Consider the following 26,556-nt stretch of genomic DNA (forward strand, 5'->3'; position numbering starts at 1 on the left):
AAACATATGCACAGGGATAGAAAAGAGATGAAAAGCACTGTAGCGCAAAGCCACAGCGGAACCAGAGGCAGGGGCGCAAGGAAACACAGCAAGAGCACAATGGCGGAGCAGAACAAGCAGTCCCGCAAGGGCACGCGCCACCAGCAACAGGCAGCACCACGGAACACTGCACCCAGAAAAAGGCAGACGCCAGCCGAAGGCAGAGGCTAGGTAGGACCAGGACACACCCCAAGGAAGGGGCCGGGCCAGAGACACACACACAGACCCCCGAAGAAGTGGGGGAACTGGCAGAAAGAAGAGAGAGAGAGAGAGACGAAGGACGTGCCCAAGCCGGCCATCAGAACACAGGCCAAGGAAAGCCAACCCTCTGGAGCATCAGACAGAGGTATTCTTTAATCAAAAATGGAATGGATCACTTGTACCTGCTATCCAGGGTTACGTGGTTCTTTAACTATTCATTAAAAAACCCTCATTCACGTTTAGATGGTTCAACTGGCGGTATATCATGATTCTCCGCCTTAGAAACGTGACATCATCATCATCAGGTTTTATTTATGCTTCCTCCACCCGGATGGAACCACTGGATATTTGCAGTAGTGACCAGAAATGAAAAGTAAAAAATACAAGATGCAATCAAGTGCTCGTGTACAGTGAAGGAAATTACATATGTTAAAAAAGGGTATTCCTCAAGCTACCTAGACTGTTATATTTATTGTTGTCCGGTACATGGGAAAAGGATAAAAATTAGGGAAGTTGTGCAGAGCGGGTGTATAATGTGCCCACTGCACAATCAGTCCAAAAAATGGGTCGACATGTTTCAGCCTCTTACTCGCCCCGCATGGTCATTGGGGCTTTCATCAGGACCTAAGGAGTGTTTGTGACTGCAACACAACGCATGTTATTTACATGATTACTTGTCCATGCAAACTCAGATACATCGGGATGACGTGTCGCAAAATCAAGCAGCGAATCTGTGAACACAGGAGTAACGTCAAATGCAAACGAAGTACCACCAAGATGAGTAGTCATTTCATTGACCACCCAACACACTCTTGATGATCTCAAATGGGTTGTTTTAGAGACTATGATGTCAAAATCACCAAATGTCGAGAAACAGCTGTTCGAGAAGGAACAAAGATGGGTGCATCGTTTGAAAACAAACTTAACAGGTCTAAATGATGATATCCCTTGGCTCAATGTACTATAAATTCACAATCAGAAAATCCGTGAAGACACACACATCTCATATATAGTTCAAGTCCATAAAAAAAAACATAGAGTGTTTGTTCATAACTCTTTATTTCAAAAAATTCTTTTAAAATGAAGTAGGTAATGGAAACAATGATTTCTAAAATAGTTTTTTATCAAATGTCCAAAAAACGAAATATCTATTGCAAGCACGGCAGTCTTTCTTCACCCCACACTATCCGGTTACAAAACAACAGAACCGGCCTGTCCTTCGTAAACAGGAAGACAGCGTCAGCACAAGTCGTGCAAAGAGCGAAAATTCGGTAGGAAGACTCGTGAGAGGAGCAGCGGGAATGAAGACACGTAACGTTACTCTTGCATTGCAATCCTGAAATTGAACCTTGTCTTGTTATTCTCCCCTACCCAACCCCCCCCCCCCTCCCCTTGTCTTTCGTCACAGGTCAATCGCGTCCGTACTTCACAATTGGAGTTTCGAATTGAAACAGCGAAAGGTATACGAGCGACGCGTCTCTCTCTACCACTTTCTCTCCTACTAATACTCCTTACAAATACGGGGTCCTGAAATAGACCAACGCGTAGCCCAAATTTATAACGCGCTACACCGCCGGCCACTAATAGCCTGCTTTACCAACCACGTCATTTTTAAACGAACCTCACCATTTGTGACATGGCGCAATGTTACTTAATTTAATTAATTGGGGCATGATGACGACCTCACTGAGTCAATCAGAAACCACAGGGGATCGTTATAAGATCAACATCAGCACTCCTTACTAATAACACGATCAGCCCTACACTTTATAACCATTTATTATCGTGCCTTTTGCCACCATCACTAAACCACGATGTATACATGATTTCCCTGCGTATTTTTTATGACATAATACGATTGATTCCCATTACAACAAGAGAGTGATTGTTGTTTTGCCTTACTCACTGAGGTTGTTATTACCTATACAAATGAAAATATGAGTATATGTATACAGATACAGGGGTGCCGCTCGTAGGCGCAGAACGTGGACACTTTTTAAAGACCCTGCTTTTATGTGGCTGGAGCCGATGGAACTCGTTGGTGGAACTAACCCTTGAAGGCTGCTCTTGACTACTCGCTGGGACTGCGAGGCCCAGGGTGCCTTGCCTCGCTGTCATAGGACGCACCTGGTGCCTCTTCCCGGCCCCTCCTCCTCCCGCTATTTGACTCACGCCCCTCATCGCGTGAGCGGGACGCGTGCGGGGCGCAGACTGGGGCGAAGCCTGGGCAAAGGGTGGGCCGTCTGAGGCCGTCCGAGGACGATCGTGGACGGGACGGGCCACCTCTCTAACATTCGTTCTACGGTGAGAGCATTTATCACACACTGATTGAAATTTTCGCTTGTTGTGGACATTGACTCACTGTGTATAGTTGAACTCTATTGGTATCTTCTCGCTGTAGCTCTACCGCATCATACAATCATGTCACAAAGCGCTGATAAGTCGCGTACTCTAACTTTAAACACCTCTAAAGGCCCAGTATCCGGAACTATCGATCAATTCTTCAAGCGCGTGACTACTGTCTTGGAGAAGGAGATAGCGGATACGGAAAAACTACTATCTTTAGACCTGCTAACAGGCAAGCGCTCTTCATTGCGCACAATTGGTAAAATCCCTTCTCCAGAGGCGGCGAATGTGGGCATTGGAATTTCTAGATCCTACTCGACGCCTGGAACAACTAAAAACATGTCTTATGTTAATCCCCCTGGCTTGGTTCCCCAGCCCACTGATAATATAAGCAGCCTAACCTTATCGGGGCTATCCGATTCACCCAATCTAGTTATCTCTCCCCCCCCAGTGGTAAATAGACAACTAGTAAGAAAGAGACGAGGTATACTCACTAGACCACTCTTGACCAAAAAGAAAAAGGCCAAACCTCTTACCCAAAAGCCGAATCATTTAGGTTCCGTAGCAACAAACACTCCTCCTCCAAGCATGAACACCCCAGGATTGTCACCCAGTCCGGATATTTTGACCGACCTACTTGCTAAATTAGAGATTATGGTCAAATCCCTTTTACTTCCTCTTCTTGAAAGGTCTAGATTAATAACCCTTCACCTAGAGGATTTAAGTAAACAAATGGAAAGGAACAATCTAGTTATATCCGAATTCACAAATACCCAGATCAAAAATAATATGAAGGAACAAGTTCCCCTTCTTCCTCCCGTGATAGCGCGATCCACCATCGATGATCACTCGACAAAATCGCGCATCACTTCGGGGGTAAATTCTGCGGATATACCATCCAATAATACCGCAGATCTAGGTAGGAAACATCACGCAATAAACAGCAAAGAATCAGAAGGGGACAACAAGGCGGGTAATAGACAGAAATCTGGTACTCAACGAGACACCGAAGAACAAAAAAGTAAAAATAGAAATCATTCTTCGGTAACACCTATTATGAAGAAAAAGGATATAATAGATCAAGAGAAGTGTGAATGGTTAACCCAGCCTCAATATATCCCAGTAAGCAGAAGAGTGGATCTACCCCCCGAATCAGCCCCATATACAATTATTATGACAGGGGTTCCAGAATTAATAGCAGGTGCAAGGGAGGACTTCTATGCGCTAAAAAACAAAACCATGCATTGGTTGAACCAAAATAGACCCCTCCCTGCACACATAAATGGGGAAATTCTTATGGTGAGACGTACATGTTGGGTAGGAACTAGACCGAAAGATAAGAAGGGGGACGTGATAATTATAAATTTTAGAGATCACAGAGCGGTCAGATGCATAGGTGATTGGTATGAGGCTAGAGGGGAGGTTGCCATTGCTACATACTTGGTTAACTATTTCTACCCTAGAGAACTGATCTCTTACTCCAATCCGTATGACAAAAAAGACTCTTCTACGAATTGGGGTGAAATAGATCATCGTTTCTCTTTTCAAGCTGCACATAACCATGCTTCTTTTCCACAGCTGAATAGTAGACTTATGAACAATAACTACCAACCATTCCAAGCTCTAAACCAGGCACCAAGGAATAATAATCATCAGATATACCAGAGATTTAATATTCCTACCTCTAACCCCTATGCCGCTTTGTACGGTTTGGAAGATATAGATTGACTTAATACCAAAGAGATTCAAATTAGAAAACTCAATGCATCTCACCAATCTTCTTCTAATGATACCGACCATGCATCTGAAAACGTGGAAATCAGTTTGAAAGAAATCAGGATCCCCCCTTCTGCACCAATTCCCCCACAGCATAGGGATCTCGATTCTACTCCAATGAGCCCACATCGACTATCACCTAAACAGGAACCCGAAAGGGTGACCACACCTCCTCAGCACAGAACAGAGCTATGTAATAGCTACAAGTACCCCACATAGGGTAGGTTACGTCCCAAGAACCATGGGAACACCTCTTAGGAAAAACTTTCCGCAGCAGAGGACAAAACAGAAAGACCTGCAGAAAAAACCTGCAGACGGCTTATCAAGCAGCCAATAAGGAAGTAACAGAAGGCCCAATCTCGAGGCCTACCGGGCTTACCAACAGCCAAAACCACAAGACAACAAAGGGCCGGACTAGCAGCCAACAGCACCAAGGGCTCAACAAAAGGACCTCAAGGCACATCAACCATGCAGAATACACAACCTGGGCTACCCGTAACAAGGCCCCAGGAAAACAACGGGAGAACACCTCCCAAAACACAGACCGACAGTCAGGTCACTGAGGTGGAGGAGGAGGAGGAGGAGGAGGGCAAAGCCCCACAAGAAACCTCTGAATGGCAGAATCCGCAGGGGCATGGAACAACAGAGCGCCATGGGGAGGTCAACCAGCCGTTCCCTAACATTTTCAGGAAAAACACTATCCCGGAGCCAGGCATGGCGACGAAGGGCCACCAAAGTAGCCATGGTAAGACCAAGCACCTCCGAAACGTCCAGAGCCGAGCGAAGAATGAACGCCGCCAGCTCTTGTCTATCCAACACATGGTGCCGCAGATCAACGCAGGCACCCTCCTGAGAAGCGGAAGACATAAGGGGGCCCGCCGAGTCCCATAAGCAAGAAGTAGCTCTAGCTAACACACAAAGAGTGTTAAGGGCCCACAAAGCAGCGCTGGAAGAGGCAAAGATGTTGCGGCCCCAGGAATCCAACCAGCGGGCCTCCCGTGACGGTGGAGACAACACTGATGGCAAGGAGGGAAAGGCAGTCAGTAAAAGAGGGCCCCTGGTAGAAGGATGGAGGGAAAGACAGACAGGATCATGCGGAGCAGGCCGGTGGCGGTGCAGAAGAGGCTGGGACACCAGGTCCCCCGTGGCAGGATGCCCCCAGGCCCCCAAAAGAGAATTGTGGAGCGCAGCCTCAAAGGGAAGAAGCAGCTCCCGTCCACCAGAGCCCTGACAGAGAACCTCCAGCAGATGATCAGTGGGGAAATGGGCAGCTGGATCGCCCATACGCAAGATTCCCGCAGCCGTGGAAACTGCCCAAGCGAAGGCAGCACTCGCCTCCGTAGGGCCCCGCGGCGGGGAAAGCAGCTACTCCGTGGGCGACAGCTGCAAGCTAAGGCGGCCGTCTCCCAGCCCAACTGGAGGAAGTAAAGGCCAAGCTCGAAAAGGAGGAGAGTGGACCGATGAATGGGGAGCCTGAGGTGCCTCCGGCGAAGACTGTGGACGCGGGGATGGCGAAGAGCCGTCTTTAGAAGACGCTGAGGAAAAAGCCACAACGCGGTGACCCGTCTCCGGAGAAGATAAAACAAACAGCTGCCGAACCTCTGGAGAAGAGGGGGCGTCCGAAGACGAATCAACGACCCGATGTCGGCCCGGCGCCGTAGAGTCTGCAACCGCTGTCAGGTCAACGTCGACCGGCGCCGAAGGGGACGCCGGAACAACCTCCACCACAACGAGCGGTGCGGGAGACGGGGGCTGGGTCGGAGCCGGGGCGGCTAAGGAACGGCACCAAAAAGGTGTCGACTCGACCTCCGACGAGGCAGGCGCCTGCGTGGAGGGGCGCCCGGGGACGCGCCCCGGCCCCAAGCTGGCCCCTGCAGCGCCGCTAGTGCCAGCAGTCGCCGGCACCTGAGCGGCGTCACCTCGGACAAGGCCGCCGCCTGCCCAGAGGACCGATGGGGACTCGAGGACACGCCCTGAACCCCGGCAACCTCCTGCGATACCACAGGGACCCCCGTGGGGGTTTGCGGCGAGGCAGAGGCGCCGTGGTCCGAAGGAGGGAACCCCGAAGGGCCGCACCCCGACGGCACCACATCCTCCAAACCCGGATCCGAACCTGTCGGCGCCGGAGCTGCCGGTGATGTCGCAGGAGTCCCCGCACGCGTGAAGGGATCTGCAGACGTCCCAGGAAGAGAAGGAGAAGGAGGAAGAGCCAATGAGGCCTGCAAGGCCACCGCGTAGGCCTCCATCTGGGCTCTGGTCGCCCCGCGCCGGGGAATGGCGGATAGGGTGGCAACGTGCGTGGCCACACCACCCGCGGAGAACCCACGTCCCCAACAGGCCGGGGACCAGGCATCGGGGACAAATTTCGACACTTACCAACAGGTGAGCGGCGCCCTTGCGGCCTGGGAGAAGGACGATGACGGAGATGGAAGCGGCCATTCTTGAAGCTGTCCGCGGGGGACGGACACGGCAACGACACAGACCTGGCCATGCGTGCCGAAAGGAGTTTCATTCGGCGCACCCGCCGGGACTTCGGCTTCATTTGCGGACGTGCCTCGCAGTCCTTTGAGTCGTGGTGCTCCCCCAAACACCACATACAGATGAGGTGGGGATCCGTCGACGACATCTGGCGTGCGCAAGACGAGTACGTCTTGAAGCCCGAAGGCATTCGCACACTGTACCCAGAAAAACGCTAAGCGGAAAAAGAAGGCCTGAAAAAGGTGAGGACACGATCCAGGTCCGCGTTGCACGCTGAAAAGAAGAAAACTGACGTCACTGCGCCGGGGTGGGGCTTATGTCACCTCGCCGACATCACACCCGCGGAGGACGTCGGGGTGGAGTCGCGAGGTGCGCCCCCCGGCACGCAGAGATGCTGGGCAAGAAAGTTTTACGGGTCCAGTCTCGCACCTGGGGATAACTCTACGTTAGGAATCTGCAGCTAGTAGTCTCTATCAGATAACAGCAGGAATAACAACCAAACCTACTTATGGCTTGGGAACACTCTCTATGGCTCCTTTGGCCAAGAGAACAGCTACTTACTGGGAGAGCAAGGACAGATGGTCCTCAGTCAGCCTGTCGCAAGAGGATGGCATGGGCAGAGAAGTCACAAAGGTAAGAAAGTAGCCTCCTTGGACAATCTGAAGAACCTAATGGTCTGATGCTATTGACCTCCAGTGGGGCATATGATGGCGTATCTTGCTTCCCACTGGGTGCCCATGATGGTAGGTGGGGGAATTAAAAGGGTTTGGAGGCTAGGACTGCCTTGGGGGGTGGTTGACTGGCCTGACCTCTGGCTGTGTGTACTGCGTCCTTGTCCACGCAGAGTTGGAGACGCTTGAGCGCCATGGTGGTTGGGTGGTTAAAGATGCAGTTGGAAGCCCCTTCGTGGCCATGAAAGGAGCGTAAGGCGGACAGGGGTTGGGGAGCAGTCATGGAAAGGCCCAAGGACCTGGCCGTAGCTCTGCTATCCTTGAAGTGCTCCAGAGCAGAGTCCGCCTTGTTTCTGCAGAGATGGGGGCCATCAACGGTCATGTCCATAAGCGACACTTGCACATCCCCAGAAAAGCCAGTCGTCCTCAGACAGGTGTGGCACCACAAAGCCACTGATGAAGAAACTGATCTGCCAAGTCAGTCGTTCGTGTCCAGCCCACATCGGATCATAAACGTGGCTGCATCTCTCCCATCTGTTACAGCCTGGGAGAGCATGGTCCAGGCCTCCTCCGGTACCATGGGCCGCACCTACTCACCAAAATCACACAGTGCATGCGAGTAACAGCCCAAAAGGCACAAAGGGTTCACAGACCGCAGTGTCAGGCTGAAGGAAGAAAATATTTTCTTTACTAAGGTATCCAGCCTCTTGGATTCCCTATCTGGGGAGTAGTAGGGAATACACCAGGAATTACACAGGAGGTAGAAGCTTTGACCACCAAGCTCTCTGGGGTAGAGTGTCGCATGAGGAAATTGGGGTTCCGGGGCGAGGGCAGTGGCAGCAGGCAATCACCCTGTTCACAGCATACCCTGTGAAGAGTTTGGACCAAGTCACAAACAGGAAGTCTGTGAGGGCTTTATTAAATGGGAGAAGCAGTTTTGAGGGGGTTACTTCCAGCTGACGCACCTCTGTCAAGACTTTAGTCCTAACTGCCACTGATGGTAGGCTAAGGTCCAGGACCCCAGCCGCCCTTCACACCACCATAGTAAACGAGGCTCCCTCCTCCGTAGACATGGTAAGAGGAGAGACCATGCCAGTTTTTGGAGAGGTGTCCAGTCCGCTGGCACCCGCCAATTACTCAAACCAGTCCTTGTTAGGGTCTGGTAAAATTCAGGGTCCAGCGACATCTGTAAATCCTCCCCGAGTCGCAGCCTATAAGAATAGTATCGGGCTCTGGCCTGGAAGGCATGGCTCCAGTTGTTGCCGGAGTTGGAGGATGCCCCTCCAGCTCAGTGTCCGAGTCGGGTGTTGAGAAAAGGGATGATGCCTCCAGGTACATCGACTTCGGGACTTGCGCCGGGGAAGGTTGAGGTGGTACAACCAGCGCCAGTCTGGGTCCATGTGTGGATCCAAAGTCCCAAACTGGATCCGGGGTTGGAACCACCAGCAAAGAACCAGTGGAGGCACTCCCAAACTCGCAAGACCTGAAAGCAAGCCAGCAGGAAAGGCCAACCCAAACATGAGGTACATGGCCTCATAGAACCCACGAAGTTCGGCAGGGTTTGCTCTGGCTCCGGGGAACTTGGGAAGGCACGGATGCAGCCCAGGCTCAACTTTGAAGCCAGGCCTCGAATGACGACACCTACTCGTCACGTCGGAGGACTTCGATGAACGGGGCAAAGTGAAAGACTTCTTCAACTACTTTTTTTTATTTCTCTTCTGGCACTTACCCGAAGACTACTTGGAAATTGACGAGAATCTTGGCATCTGCAACCGACCCAGGATCTTCCTCTCGTCTGGGATCGATACCGTTGCGGTGTTGCACATCAAGATGCAAGGAGCTTGAGGGAGCCCTCTCTCAAAGCCTTAGGGTGCATGGCCCGGCAGGTATTCGCATCGTGGTTGCGCTCAAAGGACCAAAGGCAAACAAGGTGCGGGTCCGTCACCAACATCTGTGGGTGACAAGCGCAGTAGGGTTTGAATCTGGCCTTCCTAGTTAACACCCTGCCACTCCAAGAAAAGATCTAAAAAAAGACTACGACAAAAAATCGAAAAAGGTTATTAAAAAAATTACTGTGGGGTAGCTCTATCTAGAGCTGGGCTGACTGGCGCGGAAAGAAATTAACTGACGTCAGTACGCTGGGGTGGCGCCTATAGAGGCATCACGCACATCACTTCAGGCGCGGACGCCAATGACGCCACCTACCGGCGCACAGGGGTACTGCTCATTAAATATTTCCAGATCCAGTCTGACACTTGGGGACAATTCTAAGGGAAGGAATTTGCAGCTAGAAGTCTCTATTAGATAAAAAGGTACTATTATCACCGAGGTATGGGTACTTTTGTAAAGCACCTTTGTCACTTCTGGCGGATCCCTGAACTCTAGCCCTCATGCCAAACACTGTCACTTGGAGCCTTAGCACACTACATTACTGTGGAATGTTCAGACGACAGTCTGGCACCTAGGAGAAAAGTTAATGTTAAGGAATCTATAGAAGCGGATATGCTTACCTTCAGGATGAACGGTATTTCCCTGTTCCTCCTCTTCCATCCTGCTTCTTTCAGTTACTTATAAGTGTTATTTTATAAGCACATTTAACAAATAAGTGGTTATGAAATGATTCTACCCCTCTCATTATTGTACTAAAAAGACAATGTCTTTTTTTTTATTGTGCCTTTATTTTATTTTTTTTCAACTTACTCATAACATTAAAGGTGTTTGCCTAAATGATTAAGGATTGATTCACAGCCCCCCAATTGCCATTCAACCGCTTTCACATTTACTGTATAAGCTGCAGGCTAAGGTGGCTGCTTTCAGAGCAGGTAGGAGTGTCACGACCCAAACGTGGCCCATTGCCCCATTTGAGTCATGGTCTCTGGACAGTGTGGGCTAGTTAGAAAATTGTTGCAAGGGCTGATATTTGTTGTCAGTCAGCCCCTTAATAGAAGTGGCTGTAGAAATTGTATTACAGATGTGTGCGATGAGCTTTAGGCTAATGACACTTTGTCTTGGTGTATTGAACACAATTAGACAATTAATCAAATCAAAACACAAAAATAGCATGTTGTTTTAAAGACAAGTTATGAATCTTTCAAGTTTTTATTTAATTTTACGCAGGTGCTTGGATGAGTCTCAATTAACCATTGAAGGCCGGAGAAATTTACCATCTTCATGAGTGACAGCCCAAGAGAAAAGAAACAAACAAGTTACTTACTTTTGTTAACGCCTTATCTGTTAGGGACTCTATCTAGCCGCAAATTCCTTACCATAGAATTATCCGCAGGCATATGAGTGGATCTGCAAATTTTCCGTGAGCAGGACCCCTGCTGGGTTTGTAGGGGGCATTGTTCGGCTCCACGTGGTGTTGTCTGTGCTGGAAGTGACATGAGCGGTGCTTGAAGAGGCGCCACCCCAGCGCGTTGACATCTGGTTTTTTTCACCACCATCAATGCCAGAAGCGCCGAGCCATAAAGAACACTGATCACTAGTGCATGAAACTAAGGACTTAAACGTGAAACAGCCCTTCACTTTTAATTTGGCAGGGAGGATGGGTGGGTCAGTAAGGAATCTGCAGATGGACAGATTCTCTACCAGATAAGAGTCGTCGCACAAGTTACTACTTGTGCAACAATATATCTGTAAGAGACATTAGTTAGTGATAGATTCCTTACCTTAGAATATCCCCAGGCATCAGACTGGATCTGCAAAGTTTTGCTAGCAGTACCCCTGCGTGTCAGTAGGTGGCGTTGTGCGGCTCCGCGTCCGTCGCTGGCGTCGTAAGCACCGAGATGACGTCACGGAGACTACTTAGGCGCCACCCATGCGCGCTGACGTCAGTTCTGTACACGACTTTCCGCGGCAGGAACGCAGAGCCATGCAAGAAACTGACTGGTGCCAAGAAAACTAGGGCCCGGAAAGGGATGACCTTAACCCTAGAAATCAGTTCGCAGTACGGGGAGGATGGGTGGGGCGGTAAGGATCTATCACTAACTAATGCGCCTTAGAGATATATCGGTACACAAGTAGTAACTTGTGCATCTGAAAGAGACACGTTAGTGATAGATTCCTTACCTTAGAATAGATACCCCAGCAATACCAACCCCGGTGGTGGGTCTGCGAATAGATTACACCAGAAAGTCACGGAGAGCAGAACGGCCAAAGAAGCCTTCTCTCCGGACCTCACTGTCAAGGCAGTAATGCTGGGTAAACGTGTGCAGTGAGGCCCACGTAGCTGCCTGACAAATGTCCTGCAAGGGGACGCCGCGTCCCAAGGCAGTAGAGGCCGCTGTCGCCCTGGTAGAATGGGCACACAGCCCCACAGGAGGCTCTTTCTTAGCCAACGAGTAACAGGCCTTGATGCAGAGAACGACCCACCGAGAGATGGTCCGTTTGTGCACAGCCCGACCTCTTTTGGCGCCCGCGTAGCCAACAAAGAGCTGGTCATCCACCCGGAACTGTTGTGTGCGCTTCAGGTAGAACGAGAGCGCACATTTTGGGTCCAGACGATGGAGCCTCTCTTCCTCTTTGGAAGGATGTGGAGGCGGAAAGAAGGTAGGCAAAGTGATGGTCTGGCCGATGTGGAAGGGCGTGACGACCTTTGGCAAGACAGAAGGACGGGTCCTTAAAACCACCTTGTCCGATGAACAGAAAGGAAAGGAGGTTTAGAAGAAAGAGCCTGGAGCTCACTCACTCTTCTGGCAGAGGTGATAGCTACCAGGAAAGCCGTCTTGAGAGTGAGAAGACACAAAGGACAGGTATGAAGGGGCTCGAAGGGAGCGCACAATAGATATGTCAAGACAAGGTTTAAGTCCCACTGAGGCATTATGAACGGTACAGGAGGAAACGTGTGCGTAATGCCTTTCAGGAACCAGTTAACAACCGGGGACTTAAAAAGAGAAGGCTGATCTGGTAGCTGTAAAAAAGCGGAGATGGCCGAAAGATAACCTTTGATAGTCCCCAGTGCAGAGCCCTGCTGGGCCAAAGAAAGAAGGAACAGAAGGACTTCGGAAAGAGGGGCAGAAAGGGGATCCACAGTCTTAGCTGTGCAACATGCCACAAACTTGTTCCATCTGAAGGTGTATACCGTTTTAGTAGAGGGACGCCTGGCTGCCGGAATGAGATCACAGACTACGGGAGGAAGATCAAAAGCTGTCAACTGTCGCCGCTCAATCTCCACGCATGGAGGTGGAGGCTGGACAGGTTCGTGTGGAGGACCGTCCCCTGCTGCTGCGACAGATGATCCTCTCGAAGAGGCAGTCGGATCGGGGGATCGATCGCCATGCTGAGCAGATCGGGATACCAGTATCTTCGTGCCGAATTCGGAGCCACAAGGATGACTTGGGCCCGGTCGCGCCGAATCTTCTTCAGCACTCTGGGCAGAAGTGGTTTAGGCAGAAAGGCGTACAACAGACCGCAACTCCACTTGTGACGAAAAGCTTCACCTAGCGAGCACCGCCCTGGAAATTCCAACGCGCAGAACTGATGACATTACGCGTTCTATTCGGTGGCGAATAGATCTAACCAACGCTCTCCCCACTGCTGAAAGAGACCTTGCACCACGTCCGAGTTCAGACGCCATTCGTGATCCATCAAGCACCGGCAGCTGAGTTCGTCCGCCCTGGCGTTCAGAGAACCTGCCAGGTGTTGAACCACCAAGGTAATGCCTGGGTGTTCCAGCCATGGCGCAGAGCCTCCTAACATAGGGTCCACATACCCACCCCGCCCTGTTTGTTGCAATACTACATGGCGGTGGTGTTGTCCGTGAACACCTGCACCACACTTCCCCGGACAGAGGGAAGGAATGCCTTCAGTGCAAGACGGATCGACCGAAGCTCCAAAAGGTTGATATGGAGCCGGGCCTCCGCTGGAGACCAGAGGCCTCTGATCTCCGATTCTCCCAAGTGGCCTCCCCATCCCAGGAGGGACGCATCCGTCACCACTGTGTGCTCCAGTTGGGGAAGGGAGAGGGATCTGCCATTGACCCAATAGCAATTTGTGAGCCACCACTGGAATTGATGTGCAGTGCCCTCCGAGATCTGGACATGATCGGACAGGTTGCCCTGATGCTGCGCCCACTGGAACTTCAGGTCTCACTGCAGAGCCCGTATGTGCCATCTGGCATGTTGCACTAGCAGGAGCCAGAGGGGCATCCTGACTGAAACCCGGGACAGAGGCTGAAAGATCGGAATCATAGCCTGAATATCCCAGACTCGCCGCTCGGGAGGATAAACCCGAAACAGCGTCAAATCCAGGACCGCTCCCACGAAGGGGAGCTTTTGAGAGGGACTCAGGTGCGACTTCGACACGTTGATGGAGAACCCCAGCAAATGCAGGAGGTCGGCCGTAGTCTGAAGGTGGTGACGACTGGGGCGAGCCCGCCTTCAACAACCAGTCGTCGAGGTAAAGAAAGACTGAAAACCCTGACCTGCGCAGATGAGCTGCGACCACCGCCATCACTTTGGTGAACACCCGAGGGGCGCTGGTAAGGCCGAAGGCGAGCACGGCAAATTGAAAATGCTCGCGGCCTACCGTGAACCGCAGGTAACGCCGGTGGGCCGACAGGACGGGGATGTGAAAATATGCGTCCTGCAAGTCCAACGCTACCATCCAGTCTCCAGGGTCGAGGGCAGCCAAGACCTGAGCCAGAGTCAACATCTTGAACTTCTCCTACCGGAGGAAGCGATTGACGTTCCTGAGGTCCAAGATGGGGCACAGGCCCCCTTTGACCTTCTTGGGGACCAGAAAGTAGTGGGAATAACAACCACACCCTACTTCTGGCCCAGGAACACACTCAATGGCCCCCTTGGCCAAGAGGGCCGTGACTTCCTGCTAGAGAAGTACCAAGTGTTCCCCCGACATGTGGTGGCACCGAGGTGGAATGGCTGGAGGGGAGGACTGAAAGGGAAGGGAGTAACCCTTGCGGATGATCTGCAACACCCACTTGTCTGATGTGATATCGTGCCAGTGGGGGAGGTGGTGGCGGATCCTGCCACCCACCGGCATGGGGTGCTCCACAGAACTCAGATTAGGAAGGTTTGGAGGTAGAAGCAGTGGGGGCGGAGGTGGACTGACCCCCACGCTGATTCCCAGACCCACCCCTGCGGAAGCCGCGTCCGCGCTGAGGCTGGTTCTGCACAGGCTTGCTGTAGGAACGTGCTTGGGCGCTCAGCCATGGCCACGAAAGGAACGAAACCCAGGAGTGGCCGGGCTTTTTGCGGAAAGACCCAAGGACTTGGCCGTGGCCCGCGAGTCCTTAAAACGCTCCAGTGCACTGTCGGCCTTATCGCCAAACAGGTGAGTGCCATCAAAGGGCATGTCCATGAGTGAGCTCTGGAGATCAGGTGAGAACCCAGTGGATCTTAGCCAGGCGTGGCGACGAAGCACCACAGTCCTAGAAATCGCCCTGCCGAGTGAGTCAGCGGTGTCCAAACCACACCGAATGGCGAACTTAGCCGCATCCTTACCCTCAGCAACTGCTTGGGACAGCACAGCGTGGATCTACTCAGGACACTGAGGCAACACCTGAGCAACCGCATCCCACACCGTGTGGGAATAGAGGCCCCATAAGCAGGCGGTGTTCACCGACCACAGCCCCAAGCTGGCCGAAGAGAACAACCGCTTCCCGAACTGTTCCAGCTTCTTAGAGTTCTTATCCGGCGGAGTCGTGGGAAAGGCACTCTGCTGGGATGAGTGGTCTGAAACACAGGGTCACCAGGCGCCAGGCGATGACGCCTGGCGACATTCTTATCCACAGGAGCCCCTGTGGCTGGCCTCGACCAAGTGCCCAACAAGACGTCAGGGAGGGCGTTGAAGGGAAGCAGGGGCTCCGAAGTAGACACTGTCTGGAGCACGTTAGTGAGGAGATTAGTATTGAGGGCCACCGTAGGAAGATCGAGGTTGAGGACCTCAGCAGCCCGACGGAGCACCATCGTGTAGGAGGCGCCCACCTCCATGGTAGGCGGGGGAGAGGCAAAAAACCGGTTCAGAAGAGACATCGAGGTCGCTGGCGTCCTCCAAGTCATCCACCCAGTCCTGCTCGGAGTCACACTGACGGGCAAGAGGATCCTCGGACCCCTCCCAGTCATCCTCCACCTCTGTTGCAGGGGTAACAGACCGCGGGGCCGAGACGGAGGTAGGAACGAAATGGTCCTGGAACCGGGGCAAGGGCAGAACAACCGGCACCCACTGTGGCGCCGGAGGCGGAGCCGAGGGTGGTGCTGGGGCCGGCAGCGCTGGTCCTCGTGGCGCCGGGGCCGGAGCCAACGGCTCAGGATCCTGTGGCGCCGGAGCGGGATCCGCCGTCGGCGCTGACGGCCCAATAGGATCTGGACACGGGACCGCGGGGCCCGAAGGTGCGCCGGCAGGAGCCCGAGGCCTAAAAAGGCGGTCCATGGTGGCAAGAAACTCTTGCACCTGTTCGGGAGTCGCCGACGGACCTGGGTAAGGCGGGTAGGCCGCGGGACTCCCAGGCTCCAAAGGAGCTGCAGGGGCAGAACCCCTGTCCCCCTCGTCCGCATCCGTGGACCGGTGGGGGGACGTCGGAGAGCGAACACGTTTCTCTGACTTCTTTTTATGTCATCGCTTACCGGAATCCGAGGGTGAAGACTTAGAGCCCGAGGAGTGACGACTGCGGCCCCGCGAGCATTCCCGGGAACGGTCCCTGGACCTGGAATGGCGTTGGGACGCATGCCGGACCTCCAGCTGCTTCCGGTGCCGCTCCCTCAATTCAATCGGGCCATGGCCTGACAGTCCCGGGAGTCGTGGTCAGTCTACAGGCAGTAGAGGCAAACATCGTGGGGGTCCGCCACCCACATATTGCGACGGCAGGCCACACAAGACTTAAATCGAGGCATCCCTACGTGCACCAGGAGAAAAGGGGGAGACAAAAGTCTCAAAAGTGTAGTCAAAAAGTGACTAAGATACGTGCTCTAACCGAATCTGCGCTTGCTGGCACGGAAAAAGAAAGAACTGACGTCAGTGCGCATGGGTGGCGCCTAAGTAGTCTCCGTGACGTCATCTCGGCACTTGCGACGCCAGCGACGCACGCGGAGCAGCACGACGCCACCTACTGACGCGCAGGGGTACTGCTAGCAAAACTTTCCGGATCCAGTCTGACGGCTGGGGATATTCTAAGATAAGGAATCTATCACTAACGTGTCTCTTTCAGATACTGAAGGTAAGTAACTTGTTTATCCGATAGAGACTTCTAGCTGCAGATTCGTTACCTTTGAATTAGATGCCCAAGCCATGCTGTCCGAGCAGCGGGTTGCAGACCAATACCTTTTACTAGGAAGGCCTGCAGGACCGAACGGGCAAATTGGCCATCTCTGCGGACGGGACTGTCCAGGCAGTAGTGCTTGGCAAATGTGTGCAAGGATGCCCATGTTGCCGCCTGGCAGCTGTCAAGAACTGGGACACATTTAGCCAAGGCCGAAGTTGCATCCGTCCCCCTTGTGGAATGGTTGGGGGCAACAGAGCTGGGTGGACACCTGCCGCTACTACATCGGAGGGGGTGCTTCACCCGTGAAACGGCACCAATGTCTTTAGTTAGTTTTGGGTTGGGGGGAGGGGGGTGGTTGTGGGGTAGGGCTATATTGAGTATTGTACTGTTCTGCTCTCTGTAGGTGCAGGACAAACCACTCAGGGTGCGGGCTACTTGTCTCGTTTGCTTACACTCATTGACAATGTTGGAAATGCAGTGCCGCATTGCTGAGGTGGTGGATCTTTGTCACTTGGATATCAGATTGTAGACCTTTTGGTTTTTGTTTACCGTAAAATGCACAGATGACACATGGATACCGGATGTAAATGTGATTGCTTTTGTCTGATGCTCAATAAAGATATTTAAAAAAAAAAAAAAAAAAGAGTGGAATGGGCCCTTAATCTCTCAGGGGACTGCATATTAGCCAGGGCATAGCAGCTCTTAATGCAGAGAACGACCCAGCGAGAGATGGTCCTTTTCTGCATTGCCCTTCCCTTCTTCTTTCCCACGTACCCCCACAAAGAGTTGGTCGTCCACCCAGAACGCTTTTGTGTGGTCAAGTCAGAACAATGCTCTTTTTGGGTCAAGGCAGTGGAGACACTCCTCTTTCTTAGAGGGATGCGGGGGAGCAAAGAGGGTGGACAACGTGATAGATTGACCCAGATGGAATGGGGGTCACAATCTTTGGCAAGAATGAAGCATGGGTGCGAAGCACCACTTTGTCTGGAAAATACATCATGTAGGGAGGCATGCAAGATAACGCCTGCAACTCACTCACCCTCCGGGCAGATGTAATCGCCACTAAAAAGGCTGTCTTGCTGGTAAGCGGCCAGAGGGGAAAGTTGTGTAAAGGCTCGAAGGGAGCACATATAAGATAAGTGAGGACCAAATTAAGGTCCGACTGCGGCATAACAAATGGCTTGGGTGGAAACAAGTGAGCCAGCCCTTTTAAAAACCCTATGTAAATTGGAGACCTAAAGAGAGAGGGCTGGTCTGGCAGCCGCAAAAAAGCAGACAGAGCAGAAAGATAACCCTTGAGAGTTCCCAAAGGGTTAGAATGAATAAAAGAACAGTGAAAGAGAAGCAGAAAGAGGGTCAATAGACCTTTCTGTACAGTATTATACAAATTTCTGCCAATGGCAGGCGTATACAGTTTAGTGGCGGGCCACCTGGCAGCCAAAATAACATTACATACTTTGGGAGGAAGGTAAAAAGCCATCAACTTAGGCCGCTCAATCCCCACACATGGAGGTGCCGAGTTGACAGGTCCGGGTGGAGAACCCTCCACTGCTGTTTCGACAGAAGATTCTCCCTAAGGGGCAGCCTGATTGGAGGATCAATGCTCATCTGCAGAAGCTCTGGATACCAGACTGTACCTTGCTCCGTCCTGAGCCACGAGGATGACTTGGGCCTTGTTGCTCCTGATCTTCTTCAGAACCCTGGGTAAGAGTGGCATGGGCGGAAAGGTGTACAGCAGGCCTGAGCTCCACTCCCGACGAAAGGCGTCGCTGAGCCATAGCCGCCTTTGAAACTCCAGTGTGCAGCATCGCTGACACTGCGCGCTCTCTTCAGGGGCGAACAAATCTAACGAAGGTTCTTCCCACTGCTGACAGAGACCTTGTGCCACCTCCGACTGGAGACACCATTCTTGATCTGCTAGGCATCGACGGCTGAGTTCGTCCGCCCTGCCGTTCAGAGAACCTGCCAAGTGGTGAACCACCAGGGTTATGCCCTGCTGTTGCTCGGCCATGTCCAGAGACGCAGGGCCTCTCAACAAAGGGTCCATGACACCACCCAGCTCTGCTTGTTGCAGTAACACATGGCGGTGGTGATGTCCGTGAACACCTGCTCTAACTTAACCTTGACAGTGGGAAGAAATGATTTCAATGCCAATAGAATGGCTCAAAGCTCCAACAAATTGAGGTGGAGTCCTGACTCCACTGGAGAACAGGGTCCACTGATCTCCACCTCTCACAGAAGGCCGCCCTATTCCAGTTGTGATGCATCTGTCATGACTGTGAGATTTGGTTGGGGAAGGGAGAGGGGTCTGCCCTTGACCCAATCACGTTTCGTCAACTACCACTGCAGATCTCTCGCAGTTCCTTCCGAGATCTGGCCCATGTTGGTAAGTTCCCCAATGCTGTGCCCACTGGAACTTCAAGTCCCACTGCAGAGCCTGCATACGCCACCTGGCATGCTTTACCAACAAGATGTAGGAGACCATGAGGCTCAACAGCCTCAGAGTGAGTCTCGCCAAAATCCAGGATAGAGGATGAAACATCAGAATCATAACCTGAATATCCGAATTCGCTGCTCAGGAGGATAGGCCAGAAACGGCACTGTGTCCCGAACATTTCCGATGAAGGGGAGCATCTGAGAAGGAGTGAGGTGTGACTTCGGTACATTCATAGAGAACCCCAGCTAATACAGGAGGTTCGCTGTAGTCTGAAGCTGGGAGACGACAGCCTGGGAGGAGGACGCCTTCAACAGCCAGTCGTCGAGGTGGGGAAGACTGACACCCCTTGTAGGAGAGTAGGATCTGCCTCTTATGTTGCCTCCACTTTTTTTCTGATGTTTACACTGGTTTCTGGCTATAGTCTGGCTGGGACCCTGCTAATCAGGGCCCCAGCCCCTCTGTTCTCTCCAAACAACTTGGAGTGCATATTAGGTGCACTAGTGGTTGGATACTTTGGTACCTTATGAGCCCCTAGTATATGGTACCTTAGGTACCAAGGTCATAGGTACTTCACAGGCCTACCGGGGGCTGTAGCATGTATTATGCCACCCCTGGGAAGCAGACTAAATCTGACACCACAGGCCTGCTACTGCAGCCTGGGTGAGGTGGTGCTAGCATTCCTCACTGAGATATAGGTTCACTATATCTCTCTCTGCACACACATTTAAACCTATCAGTCACCCCTAAGGCAGGCCCTATCAATCCTGAGAGCAGGGTGCTTGGTTTCCGTGTGAGGGGGTGCCTCTGCCTGAGCAGGGCCCCTCTGCAACTCTCAGAGTCTATTCTCTGGGGCTGTTTGTGAATGCGGTCAAACCATATACTCTTAAGTGCATTATAACCTTGCGGTTAATGCTAACTTTGGAATGGCTGCATCAAAACATGTTGTGTTTGGTGTCAAACGCTTTGGAATCATACCCCCACACAAAAGTATGATCCCACCCTTCTAGAGAGATAGACATGTACCTACTGTGGAAACACGGTAGAATCCTGAAGAACCCTGGCATCACAAAATGGATGCCACCAGTCACAGACACTGGGCTGCCCTCCTGCTGATGACCGAAACTCGCAGTGGAGCAGGCCCAACAATAGGTATCCTGTCACAGGGAGGTGTGACCACCTCCCAGACAGGGTTTAGTGTATTGGGGCTGGGTGGGTGCACTCCTAGAGTGCTTTGAAGTCCTGCACTGGGGGAGCAGTAGGCTCCTCTGTGCATACACCAGTTCAAACCGGCTCAGGGGCTACCTGCCCCTGCTCTGGCGCGAAACTGGTCAAAGGGAAGTGGGTGTAGCCACCACCTCCCATAGGTGGGGTCATAGAGCTAGTCCCTCCCTTCCTTTCAGTATAAGTTAGGGAACCCTTGCCATTGCCAACTAGATACCCCTGGACGATGCTCTTAAGACGAATCCTGGACCTTCGATGTTCCATTACCTCTGGAAGACGGAAGAATCTCCCTTGGAGCCAAGGAGTGACTCCCCTGCTTGGCAGGCACCAAATCTTGCAATCAACGGTCGCAAACTTTCCCGCTCCCGCCGGAGTCCGAGGTCCCTGCAGCCCAGGAAGAGGATTTCCTGACTTCTCCAAGGCCATCGTGAGTCCCCAGCGACGCTGAGGCAAGTGGACCCCACGAGTGACGAGGAACCGCAATCCATGGGTACTGTGCACTATTTTCGAGTGCAACCCCTTCACGACATTCTACGAACTTGTGCATTGGACCACGTGTGGTCCAAGCCTCTAGCAGGAATCCCTCCGAAGATCAGAGGCCGACCCCGTCCCTAGTGACCGTGGTCCACTGTTGAGTGAATCCTCCCGAGGCGTCTTCGCGATCCCTTGCCGGTTGGCTTGTGGGTCCCCAGAATACTTTTCTACAGTTCCAAAGGGCTCCCCTGGTTGCTCCAGGCCTGCCCTGACTTACCCTCGCTGGGTGAGTCCCTCAGTCTTTGCTGGTCTGCACCGCTGACTTTTTATCCTTTCCACGAGACTTGCTGTTACCAAGACTTGTTGGCTCCAATCTGGTCACCGACACCGCAGTAAGCTGCAGACTTCGTGGGACACGCCGAATCCAGCTCCTGCTCGTTGTCAACACCTCCTGGACCTTGTGGCTGAAGAGTCAAGGCAGGCGTGGATCACCTGAAATCACCCGACGACTGTGGTTATCCATCTTCCTTGCCCCGGGTCACTGCCAAGTGACTTTGAACACTGTCCCCTCTGCATTCAGGTCTTCCTTCTTCTGAATCCAGCCTTGGATTCCACCGGACACTTCTCCTGTCTTCACAAGCAGCAAGTCTTCTTTGGCTCCCATTGAAAACAACGTCACGACCCGACACCAAAATACACCTATGCACCAGGCTTCCCTGGGTGAGGTAACTCCAGCACTACCATGCTCCTGTGGGTGTTGGCTCTAGAACTACTTACCCTGTAAGTGACTTGCTTATAGACTCTCCCGAAGTATCCTTAAATTCTAAATTTCCCATCGCGACTTGCTCCATTGAAGTCAATAGGGATTCGCTGCTGTGTTCTCACACTGCATATGTCTCCCATGGGTCCTTTACTTACCTGCCTTAGGTGGTTTAGTGAGGCCCAAGCGCTTCTAAAGGCCCTAGGCCTTGTCCCCTCGCAAGTCGTTATCTCTAAGTGTCTTTTTTAGTATATGGTCTGGTACGCCCCTAGGGCCCCAGCCATATTTGTGCTTAACTTATTGTGAAATGTTGATTTGTGCATATGTTCCTGACTTCTAATCTCAAAGAGATTAGCAGAGAGTTGTTAGTAATAAATACATATAAATTTGATATATATACCTGTGTGGTGTTCTTTCATTTGGTAATTCAAGAGATTATAAGGTAAAACAAGCTTCTTTACATTGCTCTAAAGACTTAGCCTGAAGGCTGCTCTCCACAGCTACCACTAGGATAGCTTTCATTAAAAGGTTGTCTTAAACCTACTACCATAAGAGTCGAATTGTACTGGTGCAAGGTGTCCACTTTAACTAGTGAACAGCATATACCAGGCCAACTTCTCACACCCCTAACCTGCGCAGTTGAGCTGCAACCACTGCCATCACCTTGGTGAACACCCGAGGGGCACTGGTAAGGCTGAAGGGGAGCAATGCTTTGTAAACGTGAATCATGAGCTTGTATTGGCATCTCTTCTGTATAGGGAGCCAAGGAGTTTTCTGAGGTGGGGGTGGTGCAAATCCGTCTGTGTAGGTCGAGGATAAATCTGGCGGCGGAGTGCTGTATGGTCTGGAGTCTCTGCTTGGAATGAATTGCATGGTCTAACTGCCTGGTGATCAAGGCCTGAGTGATGGTACATCTGGTGTTCGGCGAAGCCATTTGAAGGCAAGTGCTTTAATAATGATAATGTTGTGGATTATCCAAGGAATAATATTCTACTCATTTGATAAATATTCCATTGTCCTGGCCTAGGCAACAAGGAAAATCTGCAAAGGAAAGTTCCATTACGAGTTTGCCATTCATAAAAATTGCATTTGTACAAGGGACAAAGTAACTTCCCATGACATTTACTGAGACAAAATATGGATTATGATGTTTGAATTTTAGGGCAAAATTTTACAGTTTCACGTGTTGAACTATGCTTCACAATGTAATCATTGTGGGGAATTAAGAAAACTGAAGATTAATGAAGTTACATTTACCACTCCTGGACACAGAACATTAGTACTGATTAAGCAAAGGTTCTTACGGATACTAAGCCTTTTCCCCCACGAGTAATTCCCTCCTTGAAGCCACTTGGCTGCTTGTTCATGGCTTCCCTTCTTTTTTGCTGGTACTCTTCATCCATAGTTATGGCTGCTACTCCTTTTGCCATTGCTCCAGTAATTCTTGATGCTGCACCAGCCAGGCCCCCTAGTTGTAAAGAGAGTTATGGATTGACGTTTTAAAGACCAAAGTTATCCAAACTATGTGTTAGAAATAGTTATTAGGATAGAAGATTTGAAAACAAGAGCATAACTAGTATGTGGTAAGATGAAAACATATAAAAATTGGGAATAAGAACAGGCTGATTATGACATATAGCAGAGAGTTTTCACAAATTTGCAGAAACATTCAAAAACAACATGACATCCTTAGGTCCCATAACTGCATTGAAAACTAAGATTAATTAAGGGCATGTTAGTAAGTAGTTGTAACCAATAGGGAGGGACGAAGAGGGCCTTTTCCACTCTCACAAGAGTGGGAGGTCCAGCATAAACAATGGCCTGAGCAAATGTTTTACAAGAAGGTTATGCCGTTCCTCTTAAACAGAAAAGTACAGAGTCAGGGTAGATCAGAATCCCACGAACCCCAAGAGCTGGGGTCAGTGTAGGGAATCCATAGATCGGAAAATAATGCCCTCACACACCCTTGCAGGTGTCATGCTTCATCATCTGGGCTGCTCCTCGTCGGGTCGCAGTGCAATGCCCGACGGGCTCCCTGTAATAGGGGCTCTTTATCGGAGATCTTTATAGCCGAATGCCGTATGGTGAAGTGCGGGTAAGGGGGCAATATAGTGTAGATGAAGTGCGGTGAGATAAAATAGGGTTGGGAGTACCAAGGTAAACAACAGTACCCGGTGGGATATGCATAGCGCATGCTTCCTATAATTGTAGGAAGTTGTGGTGCATAATGCAGAAACGTGGACCTGCCCTGTCCACCGGGTACTGTTGAAGCCAGGGGTTTTACTGATTAGGGTAGATCCAGGTACTTTAACCATTAGACACCACTACCGTGAGTAGAAAACCGACCACACTTATTTAGGTGTAGATAGCTATTATCTAGGTCCTGAAGAATCGCGAGGAGATTATTCCAATAGTGGGAAACATGTTGCCCAACACTTCGTTACACAAGGTATAACACAATACGAGACATTATACTCGAGCTTGTGCCTTGGTTCTTTTTTTTTAGTTAGGGTAGGAGACCCCCAGAATAAATACTTCTTTACCTCGGTACTCCCAACCCTATTTTAAACTCACCGCACTTCATCTACACTATATTGCCCCCTTACCCGCACTTCACCATACGGTATTCGGATATAAAGATCTCCGATAAAGAGCCCCTATTACAGGGAGCCCGTCGGGTATTGCACTGCCGACCCGACGAGGAGCAGCCCAGATGATGAAGCATGACACCTGCAAGGGTGTGTGAGGGCATTATTATCCGATCTATGGATTCCCTACACTGACCCCATCTCTTGGGGTTAGTGGGATTCTTATCTACCCTGACTCTGTACTTTTCTGTTTAAGAGGAACGGCATAACCTTCTTGTAAAACATGTTAGTAAGTAGCCTGTAAGAAGTGCAAAACAAAACACATGGTTTTCTTATGAACATGCAGTTCCTACTTGTGATATACTGTGACATACTGTGCAACTCCTATGTACTACCTCACAGAAAATCTGACCAAAGGATATCTAAAGTGATTACATGTATGTCTAGCTATAATGTTTCTGTCCTAGCGTGTCTCTCGAAAGTCATTCAACTATATAAAATGGAATTAAGCAGCTTAACGCACAAGTTACTTACTTGTGTAACGATATATCTGTAAGAAACATTAGTTAGTGATAGATTCCTTACCGTATAATATCCGCAGGCGTCAGACTGGATCCGGAAAGTTTTAGTCAGCTGTATACCTGCGCGTCGGATGGTGGCGTCGTGCGGCTCCGCGTCCGTCGCTGGCGTCGTAGGCGCCGAGATGACGTCACGGAGACTACTTAGGTGTCACCCATGCGCGCTGATGTCAGTTCTGTACACTACTTTCCGCGCCAGGAATGCAGAGCCACTGGTGCCATGAAACTAGGGCCCTAAAAGGGATGACCTTAACCCTAGAAATCAGTTCACAGAACAGGGAGGATGGGTGGGGTGGTAAGGAATCTATCACTAACTAATGTCTCTTACAGATATATCGTTACACAAGTAAGTAACTTGTGCATCTGAAAGAGACACGTTAGTGATAGATTCCTTACCGTGGAATAGATACCCCAGCAATACCAACCCCGGTGGTGGGTCTGCGAACAAGATCACACCAGCAAGTCACAGAGAATAGAAGGGCCAAAGAAGCCGTCTCTCCGGACTTGACCATCAAGGCAATAATGCTTGGTAAACGTGTGCAGCGAGGCCCACGTAGCTGCCTGACAGATGTCCTGCAAGGGAACACCGCGTCCCAAAGCAGTAGTGGCTGCCATTGCCTGGGTAGAATGGGCACGTAGCCCCACAGGAGGCTCCTTCTTAGCCAACGAGTAACATGCTTTGATGCAAAGAATGACCTACCGAGAGATGGTCCATTTGTGCACGACCCAATCTTTTTTGGCGTCTACGTAGCCAACAAAAAGTTGATCATCCACCCGGAACTGTTGTGTGCACCTCAGATAGAACAAGAGCGCACGTTTTGGGTCCAGGCGGTGTAGCCTCTCTTCCTCTTTTGAAGGATGCGGAAAGAAGGTGGGCAAAGTGATGGTCTGCCCGATGTGGAAGGGCGTGACAAACCTATTGCAAGAAAGAAGGACGAGTCCTTAAAACCACTTCGTCCGGATGAACAGAGAGAAAAGGAGGTTTAGAAGAAAGAGCCTGAAGCTCACTCACTTTTCTGGCAGAGGTGATAGCTACCAGGAAAGCCGTCTTTAGAGTGAGAAGACGCAAATGACAGTTATGAAGTGGCTCAAAGGGAGCGCACATCAGATAGGTCAAGACAAGATTTAAGTCCCATTGAGGCATTATGAAAGGCACGGGGGGGAAACGTGTGTGTAATGCCTTTCAGGAAGCGATTAACAACCGGAGACTTAAAAAGAGAAGGCTGATCTGGAAGCCTTCGAAAGGCAGAAATAGCCGAGAGATAACCCTTGATAGTGCCCAGAGCAGAGCCCTGCTGGGCCAAAGAGAGAAGGAACAGAAGGACCTTGGAAAGAGGGGCAGAAAGGGGATCCACAGCCTTTGCTGTGCACCATGCCACAAATTTGTTCCACCTGCAGGCCTAGACCGTCTTAGTGGAGGGACGCCTGACTGCCAATATCATATCACAGACTTCGGAAGGAAGATCGAAAGCTGTCAACTGTCGCTGCTCAATCTCCACGCATGGAGGTGGAGGCTGGACAGCTTCGGGTGGTGGACCGTCCACTGCTGCTGCGACAGAAGATCCTCCCGAAGAGGCAGTCGGATCGGGGGAGCGATCGCCATGCTGAGCAGCTCGGGATACCAGTTTCTTCGTGCCCAATCAGGAGCCACAAGTATGACTTGGGCCCGGTTGCGCCGAATCTTCTTCAGCACTGTGAGAAGTTGGCCTGGCATATGCTGGTCACTAGTTATAGTGGTCACCTTGCACCAGTCCAATTCGACTCTTA

At 51.1% G+C, this 26,556-nt stretch overlaps 1 protein-coding gene across 3 annotated transcripts in view; it reads right to left on the reverse strand.

Annotated features, from left to right (window-relative positions):
• Window positions 1-26,556, reverse strand: part of VPS13A (vacuolar protein sorting 13 homolog A) — a 2,314,464-nt gene that overhangs the window by 411,072 nt on the left and 1,876,836 nt on the right. For all 3 annotated transcript variants that reach the window (XM_085633365.1, XM_085633382.1, XM_085633374.1), the window contains one exon: window positions 22,928-23,091. In XM_085633365.1, the coding sequence (XP_085489491.1) occupies window positions 22,928-23,091 (164 nt within the window). The remainder of the gene's footprint in view (window positions 1-22,927; window positions 23,092-26,556) is intronic.

Source organism: Triturus cristatus, chromosome 2_1 (assembly GCF_964204655.1).
Source record: "Triturus cristatus chromosome 2_1, aTriCri1.1, whole genome shotgun sequence".
NCBI classification, from domain to species: Eukaryota; Metazoa; Chordata; class Amphibia; order Caudata; family Salamandridae; genus Triturus; species Triturus cristatus.